The sequence below is a fragment of the Corvus kubaryi genome, unplaced genomic scaffold (genome assembly GCF_017639235.1).
Source record: "Corvus kubaryi isolate FWS band 111438036 unplaced genomic scaffold, C.kubaryi_AGA036_p1.0 37308, whole genome shotgun sequence".
Taxonomy (NCBI): domain Eukaryota; kingdom Metazoa; phylum Chordata; class Aves; order Passeriformes; family Corvidae; genus Corvus; species Corvus kubaryi.
The window spans coordinates 9,123,037-9,144,667 of record NW_024581096.1 but is presented as its reverse complement, the minus strand read 5'-3'; the positions used below and the strand labels follow the sequence as shown (position 1 = coordinate 9,144,667).

General features: G+C 38.3%; 1 protein-coding gene across 2 annotated transcripts in view; it reads left to right on the top strand.

Moving 5' to 3' along the window:
- Window positions 1-21,064, top strand: part of NNT (nicotinamide nucleotide transhydrogenase) — a 44,156-nt gene extending 23,092 nt beyond the window's left edge. For both annotated transcript variants that reach the window (XM_042028390.1, XM_042028391.1), the window contains exons 16-22: window positions 1,153-1,313; window positions 2,227-2,406; window positions 6,534-6,693; window positions 8,051-8,132; window positions 16,151-16,269; window positions 17,042-17,157; window positions 18,294-21,064. In XM_042028390.1, coding sequence (XP_041884324.1) covers window positions 1,153-1,313; window positions 2,227-2,406; window positions 6,534-6,693; window positions 8,051-8,132; window positions 16,151-16,269; window positions 17,042-17,157; window positions 18,294-18,443 — 968 coding nt within the window. In that variant the 3' untranslated portion in view covers window positions 18,444-21,064. The remainder of the gene's footprint in view (window positions 1-1,152; window positions 1,314-2,226; window positions 2,407-6,533; window positions 6,694-8,050; window positions 8,133-16,150; window positions 16,270-17,041; window positions 17,158-18,293) is intronic.
- Window positions 21,065-21,631: the final 567 nt, after the last annotated feature.

Sequence of the window (21,631 nt, the reverse complement as noted above, 5' to 3'; positions counted from 1 at the left end):
GTTGTTAACTTTGCAATAGTTCCTTTGGGAAACATCTGTTTGCTTTCTTCAGTGTTTGTGAGACCAGCCATTGAAGCAGGAAGTATGACAAGGATGGAAACTTGTCTTCTCTAATAATCTTTTGAAAGATTTGTCAGTAGTTTCTGATGTATCCCTGCTAAGTAGTTACTCATTTATTTCTTCTCAGTTATTTTTTTCTCTCCTTATTGTACCCCCTCAGTGATTTGTGCACATGTCCCTGGTGAACTTCACTGCCTGTTTGAGCCTGTTCTCCTATTTCTGTTTATTTTTTTTCTCCCTTGCATTTTCATATCATCATGATATGAAATATGAAGCTTGTCTATACTATTGAACTACTGATTCTATACTATGGAAAAGGGTAGTAAGTCACACACTTTGACTCCTCCTGCCTGACACCATCAGTTCACTCTTTCCCTTGAATTTAGCTGAATTTAAATGAGATGATGTTATTTCTGATGTAAGTAATTACTGAGAATCTTGCATTGTTTCAACTCTTGACATGTTGTTTGGAAAAAAAAAGCCTAGTGAAATAAATGTGACTGCCTTTTTAAACTGAATCACACAAATACTGAATCCCCTTTTCCCCTCAGGTTTCTGCCAATGTGGGAATCTGTGGGAGTTCTGTGTGATTGAGGGTAGTGGTGAAATTAATGCATTTGAAAGCAGAAGTGTTTTATATTTGGTATTATCTGTGTAGTCATATTTTTCTAAGCACACAGCTTTTGAGAGACTGAGATAATCCCTGTGTAGAAGTTTTAACTAAAAGCTTACTACTACTGCGTGTCATATTCAACATACAAAGACCATACAAAATGAAAGGACATTTTTGAAGGAAAAATAGAAAGGCTTTTCAAAAGGAAAAGAGATTTGTGTGACTGTTCTGGAGCACTTCAGTGAAATTAGGAAGTAAACCAAGTTTAAATGGGACTATTTGAGAATTCAGAGGAATTTTAAATGTGTTGCAATTCTGAGTCAGCACAAGGTGTCAGTTTCTACTAACTTGTTTTGTCTTCTGCCCCTCCCTTTTTCTCTTTTTAATTTGTCTTTTGCTGAGTTATTCAGTCTCTTCTGAAGGCAAGACAGGCTCCCCAGAATGTACATGTTCATGCCTGAAAATGCATTTGATTGCAGGTATCCTGAATTCTGCACCTCTGCTCTTGCCTGGTCGACATGCATTGAATGCAGGATTGCTGGCTGCCAGCATTGGTGGGATGGTTCCCTACCTGATTGATCCCAGTTACACCACGGGAATTACTTGCCTGGGTTCTGTGTCAGCACTCTCAGCTGTAATGGTAAGTCAAGGAATTGTAGAAAGTGAAGCAAGTAACATGAGGAGTTTATTCTCCAGTTTTGCAAGTTTCCTCTTCAAGGATTATATTTTGCCAGCCTGAGTCACAGTGGGCATGGTGCCTGCCAGTGTGGTAACTTGCAAGTAGCAACTGACTTTTCTAGATCTACCAGAACTGTTCCAGAGAGCTGGAATGCATTTATATAATTCCTTTTTGCAGCTATTGATTAATGAAGCTTTTTCTGAAATAATGCTTTGTCCTATAAGACTTTTTGGAAAGTTAATCCTTAAAATACTTCAAAGAGCTCTGGGTCTACAGATTATTATGATAACTTCTTAAGATTACTCGCCTGTGTAATTTCCCCCATTCACTCACACCAGTGTACACAAGTGTTGCAAAATTTGCCCTGAATATTGCAACATTCTGTAAACTGAGTCTTGCAAAGACTGCTCAGTATGAACTCCTTAATGGTATGAACAGTTTCATGGCGCTGGTAGGATATTTTTGCAAGTAAAAAAATACGTGACTAAGCACAGGATGAGGACAGTGGGGTACCTTCCTGTACTCTCTAAAACAGCAGATTTGGTAAGTCCACTCCTCAGGCCACAGCTTGAATACTTACACTGAAAATACTTGAATAAGTTCTATGTAACTTGAAAATTGCCTAGAAAAGTTGTGGATGCCCCATCCCTGGAAGTGTCCAAGACCAGGTTGGATGGGGCCCTGAGCAACATGATTTAGTGGGTGACATCCCTGCCCCTGACAGGGCAGTTGGAACTGAGTGATCTTAAAGGTCCCTTCCAACACCCACCATTCTGTGATTCTGTATTTATTTTTCAGTGCTGCAGGTAGAGTGTCTTGTCTGGGTGTCCTCCTTAGTCACTGCTGACACTGAAGTATTTTCTTTCCTTTCCAGGGTGTCACTTTAACAGCAGCTATTGGAGGTGCTGATATGCCTGTAGTTATTACTGTCCTGAACAGTTACTCTGGATGGGCTTTGTGTGCCGAGGGCTTTCTGCTGAACAACAACTTGCTGACCATTGTTGGTGCACTCATTGGCTCCTCTGGGGCCATCCTCTCTTACATCATGTGTGTGGTAAGAAGTCAACAGAAACTGTGCTTATTTGCTGAGTAACGAAAGAACTTTTTAAACCATGTTTTTTAGGAAGATAAGCTATTGGATCTCAAGCTGCTAGGTGTCGGTAGACTAGAACATTCTTGATTGAAACTGTTGGAGCAGATAGCAGTCATTTTTCTTTGGTTTGGTCAGAGACATATCTCAAAACTGAGGGAAGCCCCTTGCATTCACTTGTGCATTAAGGGTTTGAATCTGGGCTCAAACAAGTATGATTACTTGTGGTCAGCAATTTATTTTTTAGTCATGTACCTCTGAAGCGTGGTTAAATTTAAGCTAAATTTAATACATAGCAGGAGATACTTTTAAGTATTGTGTTCGTTTAAAAAGCTGTTAGTCAGCCAATAATTTACAGTTTGGTGTTTGGAGTGCAGGAAGATACGCTCTTTTCTTCAGAGCAGCTACTTTGGAGTACCACGGGGTGGCAGCAGGCTTACAGGAATTCAGTGCTGATGTGACTGTGTGTTGCAATCTTGAGCTTCTACTCGATGTGTGAGTTGTATTGCATTGTTAGTAACGACCTCCCTTTTTCTGGAACATTTGTATAAAAATCTTGTATTCAAAGATGGAGAGATAGTGGTTTAAAGAAAACTGTTCACAGTGCAACAGCTGCCAGCCTCCTCATTCTCTGTTGGGTAATTCTGCTTCATTTCTGCCCTTGTACTCTTGTATGATCAATGCCACTGTTCTCCTGTCTGATATGTTTTCCTCTGGTCAGCTCTGGCTGTCGTCTTTTACTTCGTCTCCACTAATAAATAGTATTGTTACCATGTTAGGAATGCCCAGCATCATTTTTTTCATCTTTCTTGAGGAAGAATTTCAGAAAAGCTTAAAAAGGTATTCTTGTGCAGCTACATGAAAGTGAGTTCCAATGAACAATTCCAGGTATGAATTTCAAAGAATCTTATTATTTCTTGAAAATTTTTTGTCTCCTTATCAAAAGGAAATCAAATTATGTAGCTTATATATTTAGTTGTATACATTCAGGAATTTAGTCCAAATCAGTAGAAAAATAGTGCTTATGGGTAACACAGGTATGAAAACTATGTTCTTTAAAGATCAAATTCTTGTAAATCTTAGGGAAAATATTAACTGTTTGGTACGTATCTACCAGTAATCCATTCTATACCTAATTTTTCTTTTACTGTCTTCTTCTTCTCTTAATATTGCTCACCTCTCTTAGTACTCACAAGAGAGTTTTGAAATTGCAACCAACTTGCAGTTGATTGGAAGAACCGAGGTAAATAGGAAGCTTAGGGGAGTAGGTAGCATAATAGTTATGCAGTGACAGAGTGGCTTTCCTCTCTTTCTCCAATTTCAGGAAGTTTAGTTTCTGAAGTAGTATTCTAGAAATCTTGTGCTGCTTTATATAAGCTTAGACAACTAAAGTTCATCAACCAGTAAGATGAAAATTATTTTGTATGATTTCTGCACAATAAGCAGAACAACTTGTTTCTAGCCCAGCAATTTTTTTTCTGCTTTACTTCCCTTAATGGAGATCATTACTTTTTAAAGCATTTTTATAAACAAGGGATTCACTATCATTGTCTTGAAGCTGCATTTCCAGAGAAAGAAATGCTCAAGAGTTTCAGTAAATTCTGCTTTAGGTGTTGCAACCTCTCCTAATGATGCAACAGTTTTCCCTTCCCCTTTTTTCCTTCTTTTTTTTGGTTTGGTTTGGTTTGGTTTTGTTATTTCCCCCTATTATTTAGTATGATTTCTGTCAAAACCATTATATATATTGATACTTATCTAGTACAGGTGAGAAAGTATTTGTGGAAACATCTTAATGGTTGAAACCATATTTTTACAATATTTTAATTTACTTTGAGAGATAAAACTTAATCATCCAAAGCCAGTTCAGCTAATCTCCTAAAGCTTCAGTTGATAAAATTGGCCAGTATGTGTTTAGATAACCACTTAGTTTTTGTGTTCATATGTGCTTGATTTTCCACCTATCTCTCTGTTGTACCTGTTAGTAGGGGGAGTTAAAGACAGAAAATTTAACTTCAAAAGCAAAAGCCTGTACTGTTTGCTCATCCTGTGAATTGTGACTCTTCTAAGACACCAACACAATACATCTTCAGAACACTTGATGGTTAGCATGTCTTTGTCCCTCCTTTTTTCCCCAGAGGGGAAACTTGATGATTGCAGTTCTGGTATTAGAATCATTATGGGATGGGCAAGAAACTTAAGGTTGAAGAGGAGCCATTAACTGGGTGGGTGAAACAGAGCAAGAGAAGGTACAAACTGTGTTAGTCTTACAAATTGTATGCTGGCCACTCATGTGTACTAGCTGTGTAGTTTCTGTGGGCACAGTGGAAGCACTTGCTGTTCTCAGGATTCAGGTGTTCGGTTTTCCCTGGACTGTAAGCTCCTGACCATTGTTACCTGTCTATGCACAGCACAGAGGGCTTTCTGCCAGTTGTTGGATTATCAGTGAATGATGAAGCCTGCACTTTAAATCTCTGTATTTGTGGTCTGTGGTGGTAAAGAAGGTGGAAGAGGCTACAGAAGAGTTTTCACACTGTCCCAGCTATGTTGGTTAACTGTTGCTTGATAAGGTCTTGGCTCTCCTTGGAAGGGAAAGTTCTCTTGGAACCACTTGTTCTCTTGGAAGGGAAGTTCTTGGCTCTTTGCAGTGGAGCCAGGCAAGGGTGCTTCAATCTCATGCTTGCTTTTGGCTGATTCTCAGATTTCTGATAATATTTTATCTTCTTTTTTTTCCCTCTTTGACTTGGTCTAACTGTTGTCTTTTGGTTTAGATATGTGTAGAAAGTGCTTTGCTTCTGGTAAGCTTGGCATGTGCAACATCTGAAGAGGGTATTCCTCTGTCTAGGCTGTCTTACCTGACACATAACTGCTGTAATGTTGTGATCATGCCAAAGGCAGTGTGTTCTTAGGGCATGTGAACTACTGTGTGGTGCAGACACTAAAAGATGTTGATTTCACTGTGTTTGTGTGTGTCCCTTACAGTATCTGAAATAGTGATGACTGACCAGGAAAAACAAAAATTCTAACATCACCATTCTGCTTAATTGCTAGATGATGAATTTCAAGGAATGGCACATCTTCTGAGGCCGTAGCAAAAAATCTGTGGAACTGCATGATTTGAAATATCAGTGGAGAATGGACATCTGGAAGCACACTTTTATGAGGGTGATTCCTCCCACTATGTGTGTTTCTCCAGATCCATTCCTAAATTTTGTCTTGGTTTCTCAGCTAGTACAGAAGATATATGACACATGTGTAATTAAAGAAGCAATTTATCTGGTTCCTCTCCTGCTTTTAAAGGTTTTTTTTTTTCCCTGCAGTTACAAGTTTTGCCTATTTCCAGTTATTGACAGATATTGCTTTGGGACCACAGACACAAGTAGACGTGCCAGAAAAAGCATTTAGCCAATGGCTTTTCCTGGCTATGTGTCTAATGGAGCCAGGTTTTCAGGGTGTGTTCTTCTCAAACCTAGTTAAAGTTTTCCTTTGGTGGTCAGCCAGTAAGTTAATGGTCCCCTTCAGTTCTTTACAGTGTGGCTGGTTTTGTGTGGCTTTTGTGTTTTCCTGTCTTGTTGCTGTAGGAGTTTTGCTCCAGTACTACCTATAAGAGCTTTGTGGATTCCATGCTGTCATGGAGCAGTGCTGTGCTTACATGTCAAATTGGTTAAAAACTATGGGAAATATCTTTCAAAAATTTTGTGTGTGTATATATATGAATGTAAAAAAATTTTTAGAAATTCTGGCATCAAATGTGCATTCCTTTATATTCCTCTCTTTTAAGAACAAAAAGAGACCAATATTTGCTATTTGTGTTGTTTTGTTTTTTGTTTAGGGGAAATGTTGGTGCTCTCCCATCACATGTGTGATGTAGCGTGTTTGAAGCGGATGTTTGGTGATTGCTGTGTTAAACGGCTTTAAAGAGCCTGTTTTAAAAGGCTTTGGGTCTTTTTAAGAAGGCAAAACCAGCATATAAAGACTATTGTCAGAAAGCCTTTAATAATTTTCAGAAAATTTTTTCAGCAGTTTTCTTTGTGGACTCTCACTTTTATTTTTGAATTTCATTTTTATATGATCAAAACCATCCTGTCTTTCAGGCTATGAACCGTTCCCTTGCAAATGTGATTCTTGGTGGCTATGGCACTGCGTCAACAGCTGGTGGGAAACCCATGGAAATTACTGGAACTCACACAGAAATCAATGTGGACAATGCAGTTGAAATGATAAAAGAAGCCAATAGTATTATTATTACTCCAGGTAAGACTTTCTTGACTTATACAGCAAGATGTTCAGAGAATGTATTATTAAAAAAAAAAGATCCCAACCAAACAAAACCACAAAACAAATGAAAAGACTGTAGCCTGAAGATGCAGCATGGCAGCAGCATGTCAAATGTTGACTGGATCCATGTGATTTGTTTTTGTTCCCGGGTCAGTTGTCATTCCTCTGTACAGAGATATGTGCCACTTAATTTTTCTCTGTGTATGTCTCTTCAACCTTTGTCCTTCTTATTTGCATTTTAAAATCTTCAGAACAAAGACTATCTTTAAAATTAAGCTTACACCACAACAGCTGTACAGAAAATTAACTGTGAATTTCCAAGCAGTACCACAATACCAGTGGTACCAATACATCTGTCTGTTAAATTCCTGAAAGACAGGATTTTGTTTACACTTCTCATGTATGTGCTCAATTCTCCACTGGTTTATGAAAAAAAAAAAAGGCAAAAAACCCCCATCCAAAATGTAGTTAATATAAATAATGTAATTAAAGTAAAAAAACCCAACCTGAAAACCAAAAGCTGAGCTGGTCTGAATCTATTATGTTGGCTGTTCATGTTGTTCAGTAGCACATTCCCTGATAGGAAAAAGTCAGGTAGGGGACAGTTCAAAACTTCACCTTCAACTGAATGGCATGACTATCGTGTTAAACTCATTTTAGCACTGGAATGTGAAGAATGCTAAAATACAAAGTCATCTTTCATTTTGCTTCAACTTTAATGAGACCATCAGTCAGGCAGAGTTCTAATTTGGGAAGTTACTTTGTTTCTAGTGAAGCTTGCAACCATCTTCAAGGAGTTTGCCTCTTTCTCCTGTGGTCAAAAAACCTTCAGGACACCATTAATAATATATGCTCTTTGTTTTTCTCCTGGGTATAGTTGCTCTGATGAATTAGCTCAGACAGAAAGACTGAAAAGATTGTTTACTGCTAAAAGCCATATCCAGCTACTGGATTTGCATTACGCAGATTGAAATTCTGTTGGAAGATAATGGTTGTGAAGTAACCTAGCAATTGCCCTTTTATCAATTTTTCAAAATACCTGTCTGCAACATCATTTTCTGATAGTGAAAGAAACATGTATTTTTGTAAAGGTGAAATTAGTTGCTTTAGTTTGACTGGTCAAATCACTGCACTGTAAGTGGTCAGGAGATCAAAAAAGAGATTAATTACAGTGGGCAGGCTGTGAATATATGAGAATCTGATGTGTATGTATTTATTTTATTTATTTTTAATTATAAGAGCTTCTCTTTGTGTCTTTTTGTCTCTTGTTGTCTACAACTAGTCTTTCTGCAGTAAAACAGGAAAATAAGTTAAAATTTTGAAATTCTTTCAGGTTATGGTTTGTGTGCAGCAAAAGCTCAGTACCCAATAGCTGATCTGGTGAAGATGTTGAGAGAACAAGGGAAAAATGTCAGGTAAGTGCTTTCCTTCATGATAAGTATTACAGCTGGTTTGGTTTGGTTTGGTTTTTTCATTAAAACCCCCTGCAAGTCTTAGTTTTGGTTTAATATTTTTTTCAGCATTGACACAGGCACAGAATAGCAAAGTTAAAGAGATTTCTGGATTGTCTAGTTCATGCAGCCCCCTTGCTCAGATCAGAATCAACTGGAGAAGTTGCCTAAAATCTTTTCCAATTGGATTTTTAATATCTTGTCTCCACAGATGGAGAATGACAGCCTCTTTGGGCAGTTTCGTATGATGTTCAGTCATCCTTAGGGTACAACTGATTTTTCCCATATTTCAATTTGCAACTGTTGTCTCTTGCCTGTTCCCTGGATACCCCTGAGAAGAATCTCGCTCTGTCTTTTTTATTGCCCTCCATCTGTATTTATACAGAGCGATAAGATTCCCTTAATCCTTCTCTTCTGCAGGCTGAAGAATCCCAGTTTTCAACCTCTCCTCTTGTGGCAGATACTCCAAATCATTTAGCAACTTAGACTTATGGGGTTACCATAAGAGTTTACTATGGCAAGCAAGACTGCTATTAGAGTTCTTTAAGCATTGCTTAAAAGGATTATGGGAGTGCATGTCTCCACTCTCAAGAACTTATTCTGCTGGAGTGCTGCTCCAAAAAGCAGAGATAATTTTTAGGTTGTCAGTATTGGCCTCACGTCCTTTCCTCCTTCAGTTTTTCTGTAGACCTTATAGATTCTGAAAGTACTGGAAAGAAAACATTATGTCTTTCTTGCTGATTGTTTGAAATTTTGCTTGTTTTCTAATTATGATAACTTAATATTTTAAAATCAATCGAGGCTCAATTTTCATTTCAAACAAGGTATTTTGGCAGATGCTGGCTAGCCAGACTCATTCTCTGATTTCCATATGTTTATTTCAATTAGATGGTGACTTCCCTTTGGCATGAGTTCTCTAGTAATTAGCGTTTTTTTGGTTTTGTTTTTCTTCTTCCACTACTTTTCCAACCTTATTAAAAAGTTGCTTGTAAGCTTTTGCAGTGTGTTACAGCATTGTGTTGGATAACACAACACAGAGTTCTAGGGCTTAGCAGCAATTATTTGTTACTGTTTAACCAGGATTTTGCATATAAAATTGCTTTATGAATGTATTTCTTCATGCATACATGAGAAATGAGGGTGTGTGGTGGTGTGTTTGCTTCCTGGAGCAGTCTTTACACCTTGTTTCTCCGTGTTTAGCAACAGCTCTGTGTGTGTCCAGATTGCATTAAAACATTTGAAGACGCCTTAGTTGTGCAACAAAAAAACCTCTTTCATGGCTAATGCAATGACAGTCTTGTATACTTCTGGCTTTCCTTTCAGTGCTTCCTTGGGGGGTTAGCTTTTTCTTGACCAACCTTGGTGAAATAAAAAAAAATACTGTTTTTTCCTTTTATGTTGGTTTTGAAAGGGAGAAAAGTGAATGAGTCCTTGAAATAAATGGCTTGTACTTGAAATGAGTCAAATTCAGGAAGGAATCACTGCAGTGGTTACCTAGTATTTTAATGAAATAAATCTGTATTTACAGTTTGTGGTAATTCAGGCCTTTCATCACTTTGCTGAGCTCCCATGGTGTTCATTGAGTGCAGCTGTTGTCCTCTGGTTTCAGTAGGCCTGGAGTGCCTTGGGACCCTAATACACTCGCCATCCAGATGTAGTGACACTCTCACACACACGCTGTGGCGGGCTGCCAGCATGGACACGGGATTGCATCAGTCTGTAGTGCCCATCGTGTGCCAAGAAAAATTGCGACTGTCATATGGTCTGTTTTTTTGCTTCATGGCTCACCACTGATCCAGAGAAGCTGTTGTTTTAATTTGCTTTGCCTATAGCCATAACATTCTCAGTGAAGACCGCAGATTATATAACATGATGCTGGTAACCTTTGACTAGGATTTAAATTTAGAAGTACAGGAGAGTTTTTGGAAACTTTAGACTGTTTTAGTTACTCAGTTGCATAGCTAACATCATCGCTCACTTGAGATGGTCTTGCAGCAGATCACATCTTTAATGCATTAGTAAAGTCATAAAGAAAGCTGGATATTACTGAGCCTTGAGTATAGCTTTCCCTTGTCATGGATGGGTAAACAACAAAACTTTTTATAGGCTAAATCCCATAGCCCCGAGAATCTATTGGCCTTGGAGAGGAAATGGCTGTTCTACAACTGGTGTTGTATTTCTGCAAAGTTAGAACTAAGTAAATTGTTGAAAGTTCTTGCCTTACCAAAGTTCATTAGCCACATGTTATGTCATTTGTAGAACCCCGGTTGTGAAATTCTGATTTTTTCTATATAATAAAATTATATTCTGTAGTAATTTTGTATATAGAAGCATAATTACAGTCTAAAACTGTATGTGCTCATATGTGCAAGAGTTGTTGATGCTCTCCATATCCACATCAAGTTAACTGTCCTAGTTTTTACCACAGTATGACTTTCAAAATAGTTGCTAGTAAGTTAGTGTTTTGGTTTGGGGTTTTTTTAACCTACTTTTTATAGGTAGATATCTTGAAGGACTTGGATTTCTGTGTTTTGATGCTGGAGAATGTAATTACTTTTTAACACATGAAAACAATTTTTCTGTATTTTTGAAAATGTGGTAGTATTGATTTAGTGTTGTACCTATGGTTTTTGATTTTTTTTTTTTTTCATTGATTCTGCAAGGATTCATCTGAGCTCTAGCAAATGTGTTTAGGATTCTGGTTTTTTCCTCCACTGTTTAATTTCTTGAATGTAATAGAATGTGTGCTTGGGTATCAGTTACACATTTATCTGCAAATTAATAAATAAGACTGATTACCTACAATTGTTTACGGTATCAATTTAAAGCCATCATCTGTTGTAGCTCTACATGAAAATCTAGAAGAATTTTAAAGGATGAGCTGTTAAGATGCTGTCCCAAGCAGCCTTAACACATAAGTAGCTCATGCATGCAAGATGGGAGTTACTGTCACTGGTGAGCAGCGGCAAAGGAACAATGTGTGCTGGTGCAGGTTTCTGGGAAACTGAGTTATACACAGCACAAGAATACAAAGTGTGTACCGATGTGTCAGTTCTTGGTTTGTTGTAATTGACTTCAGCGTGTGGGTTCTGACTTACTAATGCTGCAGATGAAGGACAGCTGGAGCCCAACAGGTCTGTTTAGCTCCAGTGGTTTATTGAGGTAGTTAGAACTAGCAAACCATGCAGAGCCTGATGGCTTCTGCGAGGATGCAGCTATAGCTGCATGCTCCTGGGGGAGTATTGCAGGTGTGCTGTCGGTTCCATATGGGTCAGCTTGCCTCTGGATGACCTTACTAGGTCAGCATATGATGCTTTGTGGAAGCGGGCTTTTGTTTTTTGCTTGTATTTGGGTTCTTGGGAAGGCTATTGGACTGAGCTAAGATTCATCTGGATCTTGTCCCTGCTGTCATAAACTATAGTGGTTGGAAATAGGGAACCAGTATCAGCCCTCATTTAACTGTATGTAATTTAGCTATCTAACTCAATTTAAATTTAACTGACTTGACTGCTGGAGAGCCACCGAGCTTGGTCCATGGGACTGGTTTTGGGGGCATATGTTGCTTTAGGCACGACACCAGGTCTAAACTAGCTGGGCTAGCTCTGTGTGTTGATGCTTGTAACCTACAGAGTCATCCATACGTGTGATGAACATTATACTGTGATACTCTGAAGTCATGCTGCACTGCAACTGTTACATGGCAGAATTCAAGCTGTGGAATATCTGAGTGATGCTCTTCTTCATTCATCTAGTTTGTTGGTGGTTTTTTTCACTTCCTGTTACCTAGAATAATGGATTGTTGTTTGCACTGAAAACAGAGCTGCAAAGAGGTGTCTAAATAAAGTGAATGAGATGTGAGGAACTTCAAGTGAGGCAAAACCCTTGGGCAAATACAGCATTTAAAGTGTTGAGTAAGCTAAATTAGGCACCAGCCAGATGTTACTTTGCTCTGCCCAGCTTTGTTACAATGACAGGAACCCTATCTTTACATGGATGAAGTGATCCTGAAACACTTCTGCACTGGGTTAGGTGCTGCTCTTTTGAGCCAGCTCTTTCAGTATTGATTACAAGAATGTTATCCAGCCAGCTGTCATAAAGATAGATACTGACTTTATGAGCTGTATGAGAAATAATTTCCATTCTGAGATTTTTTAGTCATTTTTTGTGCTATAGTTGTCTTTTTGATATTACTAACTTCATACTAATTCCGCCACCTTCAGTCCTTTCTATCCCACTCAACTCCAGATGAAGTGTTTTCTGTGCTGAAAGTGCTAGATATGTGTATGTCAGGAGTTTTAGATATTTAGCCTACATTTAAAATAAAATGCTGCACTTTTTGTATTACTCGAAAAAGTTTGAAACGTAAACTCGTGTGCTGTGTTGTCTTTATAAAACGAAAAGGTATCTAGTAGAGGCTGGTTAAGAAAGTTGAATATCCTTGCTTGATGCTGTTTATCTATGAAGTGTGAGTAGTGAGGTGATGTGACCTTCACGCTTGATGCGCCAACCTAACGTAGTTCTTGTGCTCGAGGCACGAGCTCTGGCGTGCCCCAGGTCAGAGAGAGTCCAGCTGCGTTACTTCTGTGCGTTGCTGAAGTGACTTCGGCATCAGGAAAAGAGCTGCTGGCTGAGCTAGCTAGCTGGCTTCTTTGCAGAGGGAACACGGCAGGAGCCGACGGTATCGGCTCATATTAGCTCGGAGACAAAGGAAGAGAGAGGCTGTTCTGGTCTAGCTTCTAACAGGTTTATTGTGAGAAGTTTCGCAACCCGAACAAGCTTGGAAGGGATGGAATGCGATGGGAAGCCCCCCCGAGGCTCATCCTCAGTTTTATGGGCAATTTGAAAACCGCGGCGAAAGGGGGAAACAACCAATGAGTTACAAGCCAGGGGCAGGATACAATGTAACAAGAACCACTGGGGGAAACTGAGAGGCAGGGGTTATAACAGAGAACCAATGAACGACTGAGTAACCGGGAATTTTCCCGAACCGGGGGAGGCGGCTTGTACCCGGGCACCGCCCGGGGGGGTGTGGCTTAGGCTTCTGAGCCGCCCCTCGACCCACCCTCTGAGTCTGCCTCTTTGGGAACTCGATCCAGGGAATGAGCTGGGATTGATTGGCATCACGCTGCCCCAGCCCCGCAGTGGGGTGGGTCACAGCAACACTTCAGTATTTGACAATTGGTGGTGGTAAGCAAGGCCCACCTTAGGTTGTCAGGGTCAAAAGAAAAAATTTCTGTTGAATTCTGTATTTCAGTGAAATACCAGAATAATGTTTCAAGTCATACACAACCTGATTGTTGCTATGTGTTGAAGTTTAAGATTTCTTCTTGATTTATAAACAAACCAACCAACCGAAGGAAGTTCCTGCATAACTGATGGCAAAAGAATATCAAAGAAACTTGGCAATTTTTCCTTGAAAGCATTTTTACTGTAAAACATGTTTCCCTTTAAAATAATTTCTGTGTTAAATTTTTGCGTATGAATGAGATTCATGTTATGAACATCTGAGAGAGCATATGTAACAAAATGTTCCTGCTGAAATGCACATAGCTTTGAAGAACTGCTGCTGTTGTGAGTTGGAAGCAAAATTGATGCTTTTATTAGACAAGTTATGAGCCATTAAGGATTTTAGGTATCTATTTTCCATGTTTACCTGAATTCTGCTTTCTATTGGACAGGCTGATTTCACTCCAGAAGTGTGTAAATGTTACCTTGTGACATTAATTAGAGCCTTAGAGAAGCCATGTTTTTTAATTATTCTTTTTGACATTCTTGCACATCCAATTTCAAGTAGTACTGGCAAGCTACTGTCATATTTGGTTAACAGTCTCGTACAAGCAGACTTTTGGGAGTCACTTCAGTATTTGTCCAAAAAAGCTTTTGTATGAGCAGCTTTCTCAAACTTTGTGAATATGCAGTATGTGGTTTCAAGCAGAGTCTGTCAGAAGTCTCTAACTACTGATGGTTCATGCCATAACTCTTCCTGCATGAAGATAATTTGTTCCTTTCTTTTCTTCTTTCCTTGCCTCTTGCCAGGAATGGTGAAGTCAAAGGTGAAATTCATTCTCTTGGCAGCTTAAATTTTGGCTTTCCAGCCCTTGAAATAAGATTGTATGTGCATATAGTACTTAATAGAAACCTCACGAGTATTTTGTTTTGTGTACTGCCAAAGCAGCTTTGGTCACAAAGGCACTCAAATAATTTTATTAGACACAAAAGAGAATTTTGTTGGAAAATCTGTTTTCACTGCCAGAGGAGTGATGAGTTTTCTCAAGGGTACTTCAGAATAAGAGCTCTCCTACTGTACTTTTAGTGATTTAATTTGGTATACTTAAGGTCTAGCTGCAGTACTACACATGGCTTGTGCTACTGAGTGAGTGGTGTGAAGCATAAGCTGTTAGTAATTTATGCTGTATATTTGCTCTCCTTCTGATTCTAGGTATTATCCTTTGCAGCAGGGTCCCAAATGTTTACTAGCTGAATACAATCTATTCCCTTTCTTCTTTAAAAGCATTCCTTTTAAAACTAGCTTTTATCCTACTGTTCAACCTAGAGCTTAAAGTTGTAGTATATCTAGTATTATGTGGATTAATCATATGTCCTTAATTTTGTTGCTGGAGTTCCAATTGTCTCAGTTTTGTATTGTATTAATGTTGCCTTGATGATGGAGTGCTCAGTTGCCCATTTAAGGATGTATTTGTACAGTCTTCAATTACCAAGTGATCTATGTTGATTGGACTGTGACTTGTGGTCCATCAGTGATGTGTTATCCATTCCCATTGCGGTGGAGTTGAAAATAGAAGTATGTGTCATGGCAAGTTGGTTTATTAGTCTTTCTCTCATTTCTGAAGAAGTCTGAATAACTTTCATTTAATTCCTGACTTACTTGGATTTCTGTTCAGAAACTTCTGTTCCAAAATCCAAGAATTCAAAAATCCTCTTTTTTTCTTGGCTATTTTTCTTCTCTTCCAAAGTATACATAGGCTTCTGAATTAACCATTTATCTTCACCCCCATACAATGTTCATCTGAGGCACTTCTGGCATGAGTGAGTCAGCATTCTATCTGGTGACAGCTCCAGAAATGGAAAGACAGAAAGTACACAGGACAGTAGACATGGATATGCCTTGCTTGTAAGGGCCAGTAGGTGATCAGAAGAGTACCAACATGAAACAGATCTGCTTCTAACCAAATATGTCCTTGGTGGTTGCTGCTAAACCAGTTTACATCTCCATTCTGGCTTTTTCAGGTTTTTACTCTTAGAGAACTGCATGCATGGTGAGCACCCCAGGTGCCACCCTGTTGGTCTGTCTGAAGTTTTAGTAACTCATGAGCAGTGTATTTTCTCTAAGTTGTTTTTGAGCTGTTCTGAAAACATTTTTTAAAATGTTTATGCTTAAACTGTTACAGTTTCTTAGGTCTCAACCTTTTCACTCCCCCTCCTTTTTTTGTCCTCTTTTCATTTCTTCCTAAGGTCAATCATAAGAAGAAAGTGGCATGTTAACCTAATTCGGCAAGGCATTGTCTTGTGCTTGAAGTAGAGTCCCTGTTAACTTTTCTGTTGGATTGAAGTGTTTCTTCATACAAGTGTTTCTTGCACATACTCTAGAGATACCTGAATCAATAAAGTCATTTGCCAAGGGGTTTTGCTTCAGAAAGGTGGCATGGTCTCTTGCCTTTTTCATGGTGAATTTATTTAGTCTGTGGTGTTTTCAGTGATGTAAGGGACCTGAAAAACATGTCAATATGAATGGTAGTTTTACAGTTAAAAGGTTCATTTGTAAAAGCCCAAAAGAATCTGTCACAAGACTTGAAATATGGTACTGCTTGGAAGCTGAACTGTTAAAGTTTAACAGTTCCATTTTATTAATTGCCATTTGTGCTTATACTTAAGAACTTCTCAGCCTTGTAAGTCACAGGTGACAATTTTAATGTATTAAACAAAGTGGTCCAAATTTATTAATGGGATTTTTTCCCTTTTAGGTTTGGTATTCACCCTGTGGCTGGTCGTATGCCTGGTCAGCTGAATGTACTGCTAGCAGAGGCTGGCGTTCCCTATGATATTGTACTGGAAATGGATGAAATCAATGAAGACTTCCCAGGTTAGCATGTGAGCCATAAGTTTCCAGTAGATTGGATGATATATTTGATTTTGTTTTTGCACTGCACAGGGATTTTTAACAATAGAAAGTCAAGAAGTCAAGCCATTCAGTTTCTTTTTATAGAGGACTAGAAGTCTTTTTAGGTGGGAGGGAAGTGGGGAGGAGCTTTTTTTTTTTAATTGCTTGTAGCTGTGAAGTAAATGGCAAATGCTGTATCTTTATTACTGCCCTGTCCCCACAGACGAAAACTATTGTAACTTCTTTAGGTCAGGTATTGTGGATAACTTGACCCTGTCATGTCTTGCAAACCTGTATAGCACTGTACTGGCAACTTCTTGCTTTCTTACATCTTTATTTAAAAGGCAGAAGGTTGCCAGTAAAAGGTTTTTCAGAAAAATATTCAAAAGAAAAGTGAGGCACAAAAAAATTTGAAAGTGATGATAGTATGTGTGTATTCAACCATATTTAAAAATCAAAAGGATTTAAATTTTGTCTGTCAGGGTGGTCTGATGAGTCCCTTGGAATTGGGTTGTGGATGATTGCAGCTTGTTGGAGGTAGCTGGCAGCACATTTGAATTCTCACATATAATTTGCCCAAGAAGTTTGTAAAATACTTGTGTGCATACTGTCTCCATAAATGTTTGTAGAGTACTTAACCATTAGGGGTTCTTCTGCCTAGAAATATCAGATTTTACACAAAAATGTGCATCAGCCTCAGTGGTCAGATTTCAGATAATTTTTCATCAGTGTCATTTTCTTTGTCTTGCTGCAGAAACTGACTTGGTCCTTGTAATTGGTGCAAATGATACAGTTAATTCAGCAGCTCAGGAAGATCCAAACTCTATCATAGCTGGAATGCCGGTTCTTGAGGTCTGGAAGTCAAAACAGGTGAGATTAACAGAGTTGAGTTATCACCTACCTTTAGCAAGATTTTAAAAACATGGTTTATAGGATAAGCTAACAAGATTCTTCCATTATTCTGGTTTCCACAAGAAGCTTTTCGCCAAGTTGTCCAACAAAACAGTCAGTGCTTTGCAAGTGTGATGCACTGTTTGTAATTCTATAATCATCATCAATGGCTTTAGTGAGACTAATTATGACTGCAATAGAAAAGATCAAATAGAGTGCTTCTACTAGGATGTGATTAGAATAAATGCTTACATCTGCAGCCCTGAAACATTTCTGTACAAATACCTGTTCTGTTGAGTTTATAGCTGATGACTTTAATACTGAGGTGGAAATACAAGAATTAATAATATGAGTAAATAAAATAAAAATAATAATTAAAGAACAACAAACACCCCTCAAAACCCCCAAACAATGCATGGCTGAGTTGAATAGAGAGCTTAGACTGTCCAGGTTGAACCAACAGTTTAGTTACCTTAACAGTTTTGCACTGATCTAAAGTACATGTACTTGTGTTTCCTTGATGTGAAATCTTTGATACCTTGTTCTGAATGCAGTGGTGGCTTCAGTTGTTCTGTGGGTTATCCATTCAAGTACTCAGTCATGGGCACATCTGTTTATCAGTAGTGTGTGTAGCTATATATTGCAATTTGAGAAATAAACATGAACATAATTAAGGTAAAGCTTCTCAGTTTCTCTGCTGAAGGTGCCACAGTTAACTAATTTGACATTTAATAGCTAAAACTGGCTGAAAGTTGTTTTGAAGTCCTACGGGCACTTCAAAGTTAGTCTCAAAACCCTTCGATGTTATGGTTATCAGTGCACATCTTGCTTTGACTTTATTACATGGAATAAAGTAAATGCATGTGTAATGTCCACAATCTCTTCATCTGAAATGTAACACTGTATTTAACAACAAAATATTTCTGAAATACCAATATCAATTTATCTGCTATATTAAAGTTTGAAATAGTTTCATAGCAGTGAGCACTCTGTTTTGGTCAGAGATGTCTCTTCCTCTTCCTTCATTTTTGGAGGTTGGTTTTGTGTTATCTTTGTTTGAGGAAGGATGGTAGCTGGGTGTTTTGCTGTTTCAAACATGAACTCTTTGTGTGCAGGTCATTGTAATGAAGAGATCTTTGGGAGTTGGTTATGCAGCGGTGGACAATCCCATCTTCTACAAGCCCAATACTGCCATGCTGTTGGGAGATGCTAAGAAGACTTGTGATGCCCTGCAGGCCAAAGTCAGGGAATCATACCAAAGCTAAATATTGATTTATATTCTGCTCATATTTTCGACTACAGTTTTGTCACAGAGGTCACAGAAAATGAGAGGTGGAAGGACCTCTCACTGTCATAAGGCAGCTGGCTTTTGGAGAAGACTGCATTGACTCCTAGGAGATGTAGTTCAGTCAGGGGATATAGACTATTATAAAAAGATGGGCAGATTAGCCCTTCAAACTAAATCTCCAATGAGACAATGCATAAAAGAATGAAAATGTTCTTTATAAGGCCAACATTGTACTGTTACAAGAGGAAATTAATAACTCATAGCCATCTTTAAGTAGTTACTGACTTCCTCCTCCTTACTGTCTGTACTTCTGTCATGGAAATTCACTAAAATATACTGTGCCAAAACTGTATTCAGTCTTATCATCAAAGCTGGTTTTTGGCTGGTATGGACAATGCAACTGTTGATTTCATCAAAACTTAAATTTCAAACAGATGCAAGCAGAAGCAAATCCTTGCATGTCCCTTCAAACTCAGGACATTCTCTAAAATAGATGCTTACATGATTTGAGATCTAAGCATAATGTTCTTTTTCTTTTGGGGATTGTATGGATGCTGTGAATCAGGAACATTTTAGGAAAGTTACTTTTCTTTAAAATACGGTTCCACTTTTTTATGGTGCACACTTACGTTAAATGAAACACAGAATATCAGGCACTTGCCAAGTAATCTTCACGTCTGACAAGGAAATGTACATTTATTTGCATTGCTTAACTATTTTAAGCAGCTGCTAAATTCTCCATCTTTTTCAGTCTGTACCTTTTTAAGTGTCTGAGAAAAAAACATGGTCCAGTTCTGCACAGGCAGAAACCTGATCTGTTCACAGAATTTGGACCACAGTGTTTCAGTTTGTTCACCTAGACTTTTAATTGTACTTACTACTTTAAAACTTAGTGATGCTTTCTTAACTAATATTCTTGTGATGCTGAAAAAACCACTTTTGAACTCCTTCTCTATTCTGCTCTTGTGAGATCCCACCTGGATTGTTGTCTTCAGCTCTAGGGCCCCCAACACAAAAAAGATGTTGACCTGTTGGAACAAGTCCAGAGAAGGCTGCTAAGCTGACCACAGGGCCTGAGCACCTCTCCTGTGAACACAGGCTGAGAGAGCTGGGATTGCTCAGCTGGGAGAAGAGAAGGCATTGCTGACATCTTATAGCACCTTCCAGTACCTAAAAGGGGCCCACAAGAGAGCTGGAGAGGGACTTTTCACATGGGCATGTTGTGAAAGGACAAGGGAAAATGGCTTCAAACTGAAGGAGGGCAGGTTTATATTAGATGTTAAGAAATTCTTTACTGTGAGGGTGCTGAGGCACTGAGACAGGTTGCCCAGAGAAGCTGTGGATGCTCCATCCCTGGAAATGCTCATGATCAGGCTGTATGGGGCTCTGAGTAACCTTGTCTAGTGAACGGTTCCCTGCCCATGGGGTTCCAGTTGGAACTGGATGATCTTTAAAGTCCCTTACAACCCAAATCATTCTGTGCTTCTGCGTTTAAGATGCTGGAGTTCATTAGAATTTCTCTAAATAAATAAGCTATTGTTTGGACAGCACAGAAACATACTAAACATAAAATCCAGTGATTATTTGACTTCTTACTAATTTAATTAAAAGCACTATTTAATTTCCATAAGTCCAGCAAAGTTAAATTATGACATAGATTGCTGTTTTGTTTTTATTATATTAAGTATACTTGAGTGAAATTCAAATATTTGCCTAATAACATGAATTTGTCATATTTCCATAACGTCCACACATATTTCCATAATGATGTAACAACTGTCCATGGTGACAAAGGCCAAACAGAGATAACTGTCCTTGTGTTAGAAGCCATTCATATCTAGAGAAGACAAACTATTATGAAGTAAGTCTTGAAATTAACCCATCTTGGTCAATAGAACAAACTATTTTTTTTATTACACCATGCATAGAGACTTCATATAAAATACAGTACTTCTTCCTGGCTACCTCTGTTTTTATGTGAAGATCACTTAAAGCACAGATTTTGAATAGGTAGTACATTAAAAAATGTAATGATATACAGCAGATCTATCATTTTTGCAGATCTCTTTTCTATGATTTAACAAAAAAATTATCATGCATTAATATGTTATATTCTGCAGGAAAAGGCTTGTAACTGAATTTTAATTTAGAACATTGTGACAACCATATTTGAATGTAGCATGTATGGCCTCTTGATTTCATTGTGTTCAACCTTTCCTTCAGGTCTGCAAAAAATAGGAGGGAAATGGGAAAAGAGAGAAGACAAAGAAATAATTCTCCATCTCTCTCCCTCCCAGCTAAGCAAAAAAATGGGGGATTTGAAGGCATCTAACATCCTAATGCATTAATTTTTGTCTTGTCAAACTGGCTGCAGTATGCATCATGTCTCTGCTCATAGGTAGCTAATAAAAGATCTAGCTTTTCTTTAAAAAATAGCAAACAAGGGAGGGGGAACACTTTTTCATTTGTACTCGGAAAAAACCCCATACTGTTACTTTGGATCAGTAGTACCAGGGTTCTCTTTAACATGTGCTTTACCATGGAACACTAGCTAATTGCTGAAGTGCTAATAAAAAGTCAGTTATTTTTCTCTGTTGATCACTGTCTTTGTTCTCTCCTGTTGTGTTTCCTGAGTAGTTAACTAGTCCAAGATTACTTTTGGAAGTTAAGAGACTCAAAGTGCCACCAAAGGATGTTGAGATTGAAGGCTGTAGTGAATGGAAATCATGGCAAAATATTATTATTTTTTTTTTTTTTTTAGTTGGTTCTTTACATTTTTTCCTTTTAGGTATGACTGTCATCTGACTGTAGGAACTTCACTTAGTTTTTCTAGTAAATGAAGAGGGTTAGACAACTGAGAGTGATTGAACAAGATATGTGTTGCTTTTTTGAGATTAAAGAAGAAAGAAAGCTGTAATAACTGACTGGTCTGAGTAGTTTATTTTCCAGTGGCTGAGGTGTGAGATGAATCCTATCCCTTTGAGCCAGGTGCCATAAAAGCTTGCTTCAGTTGTTACTTGGTTCTACAAGACTGCTGAGTTGATTGCTGTGATGGTTACAGTTTCTACCTTCAAAGTGAGTGATAAGTGAATAATTTTAGCCATCTGACAGTCTGTTCAGTAATACCACAAGTCTGACATGCAGCTTTCATGTTTTCCCTCAAGC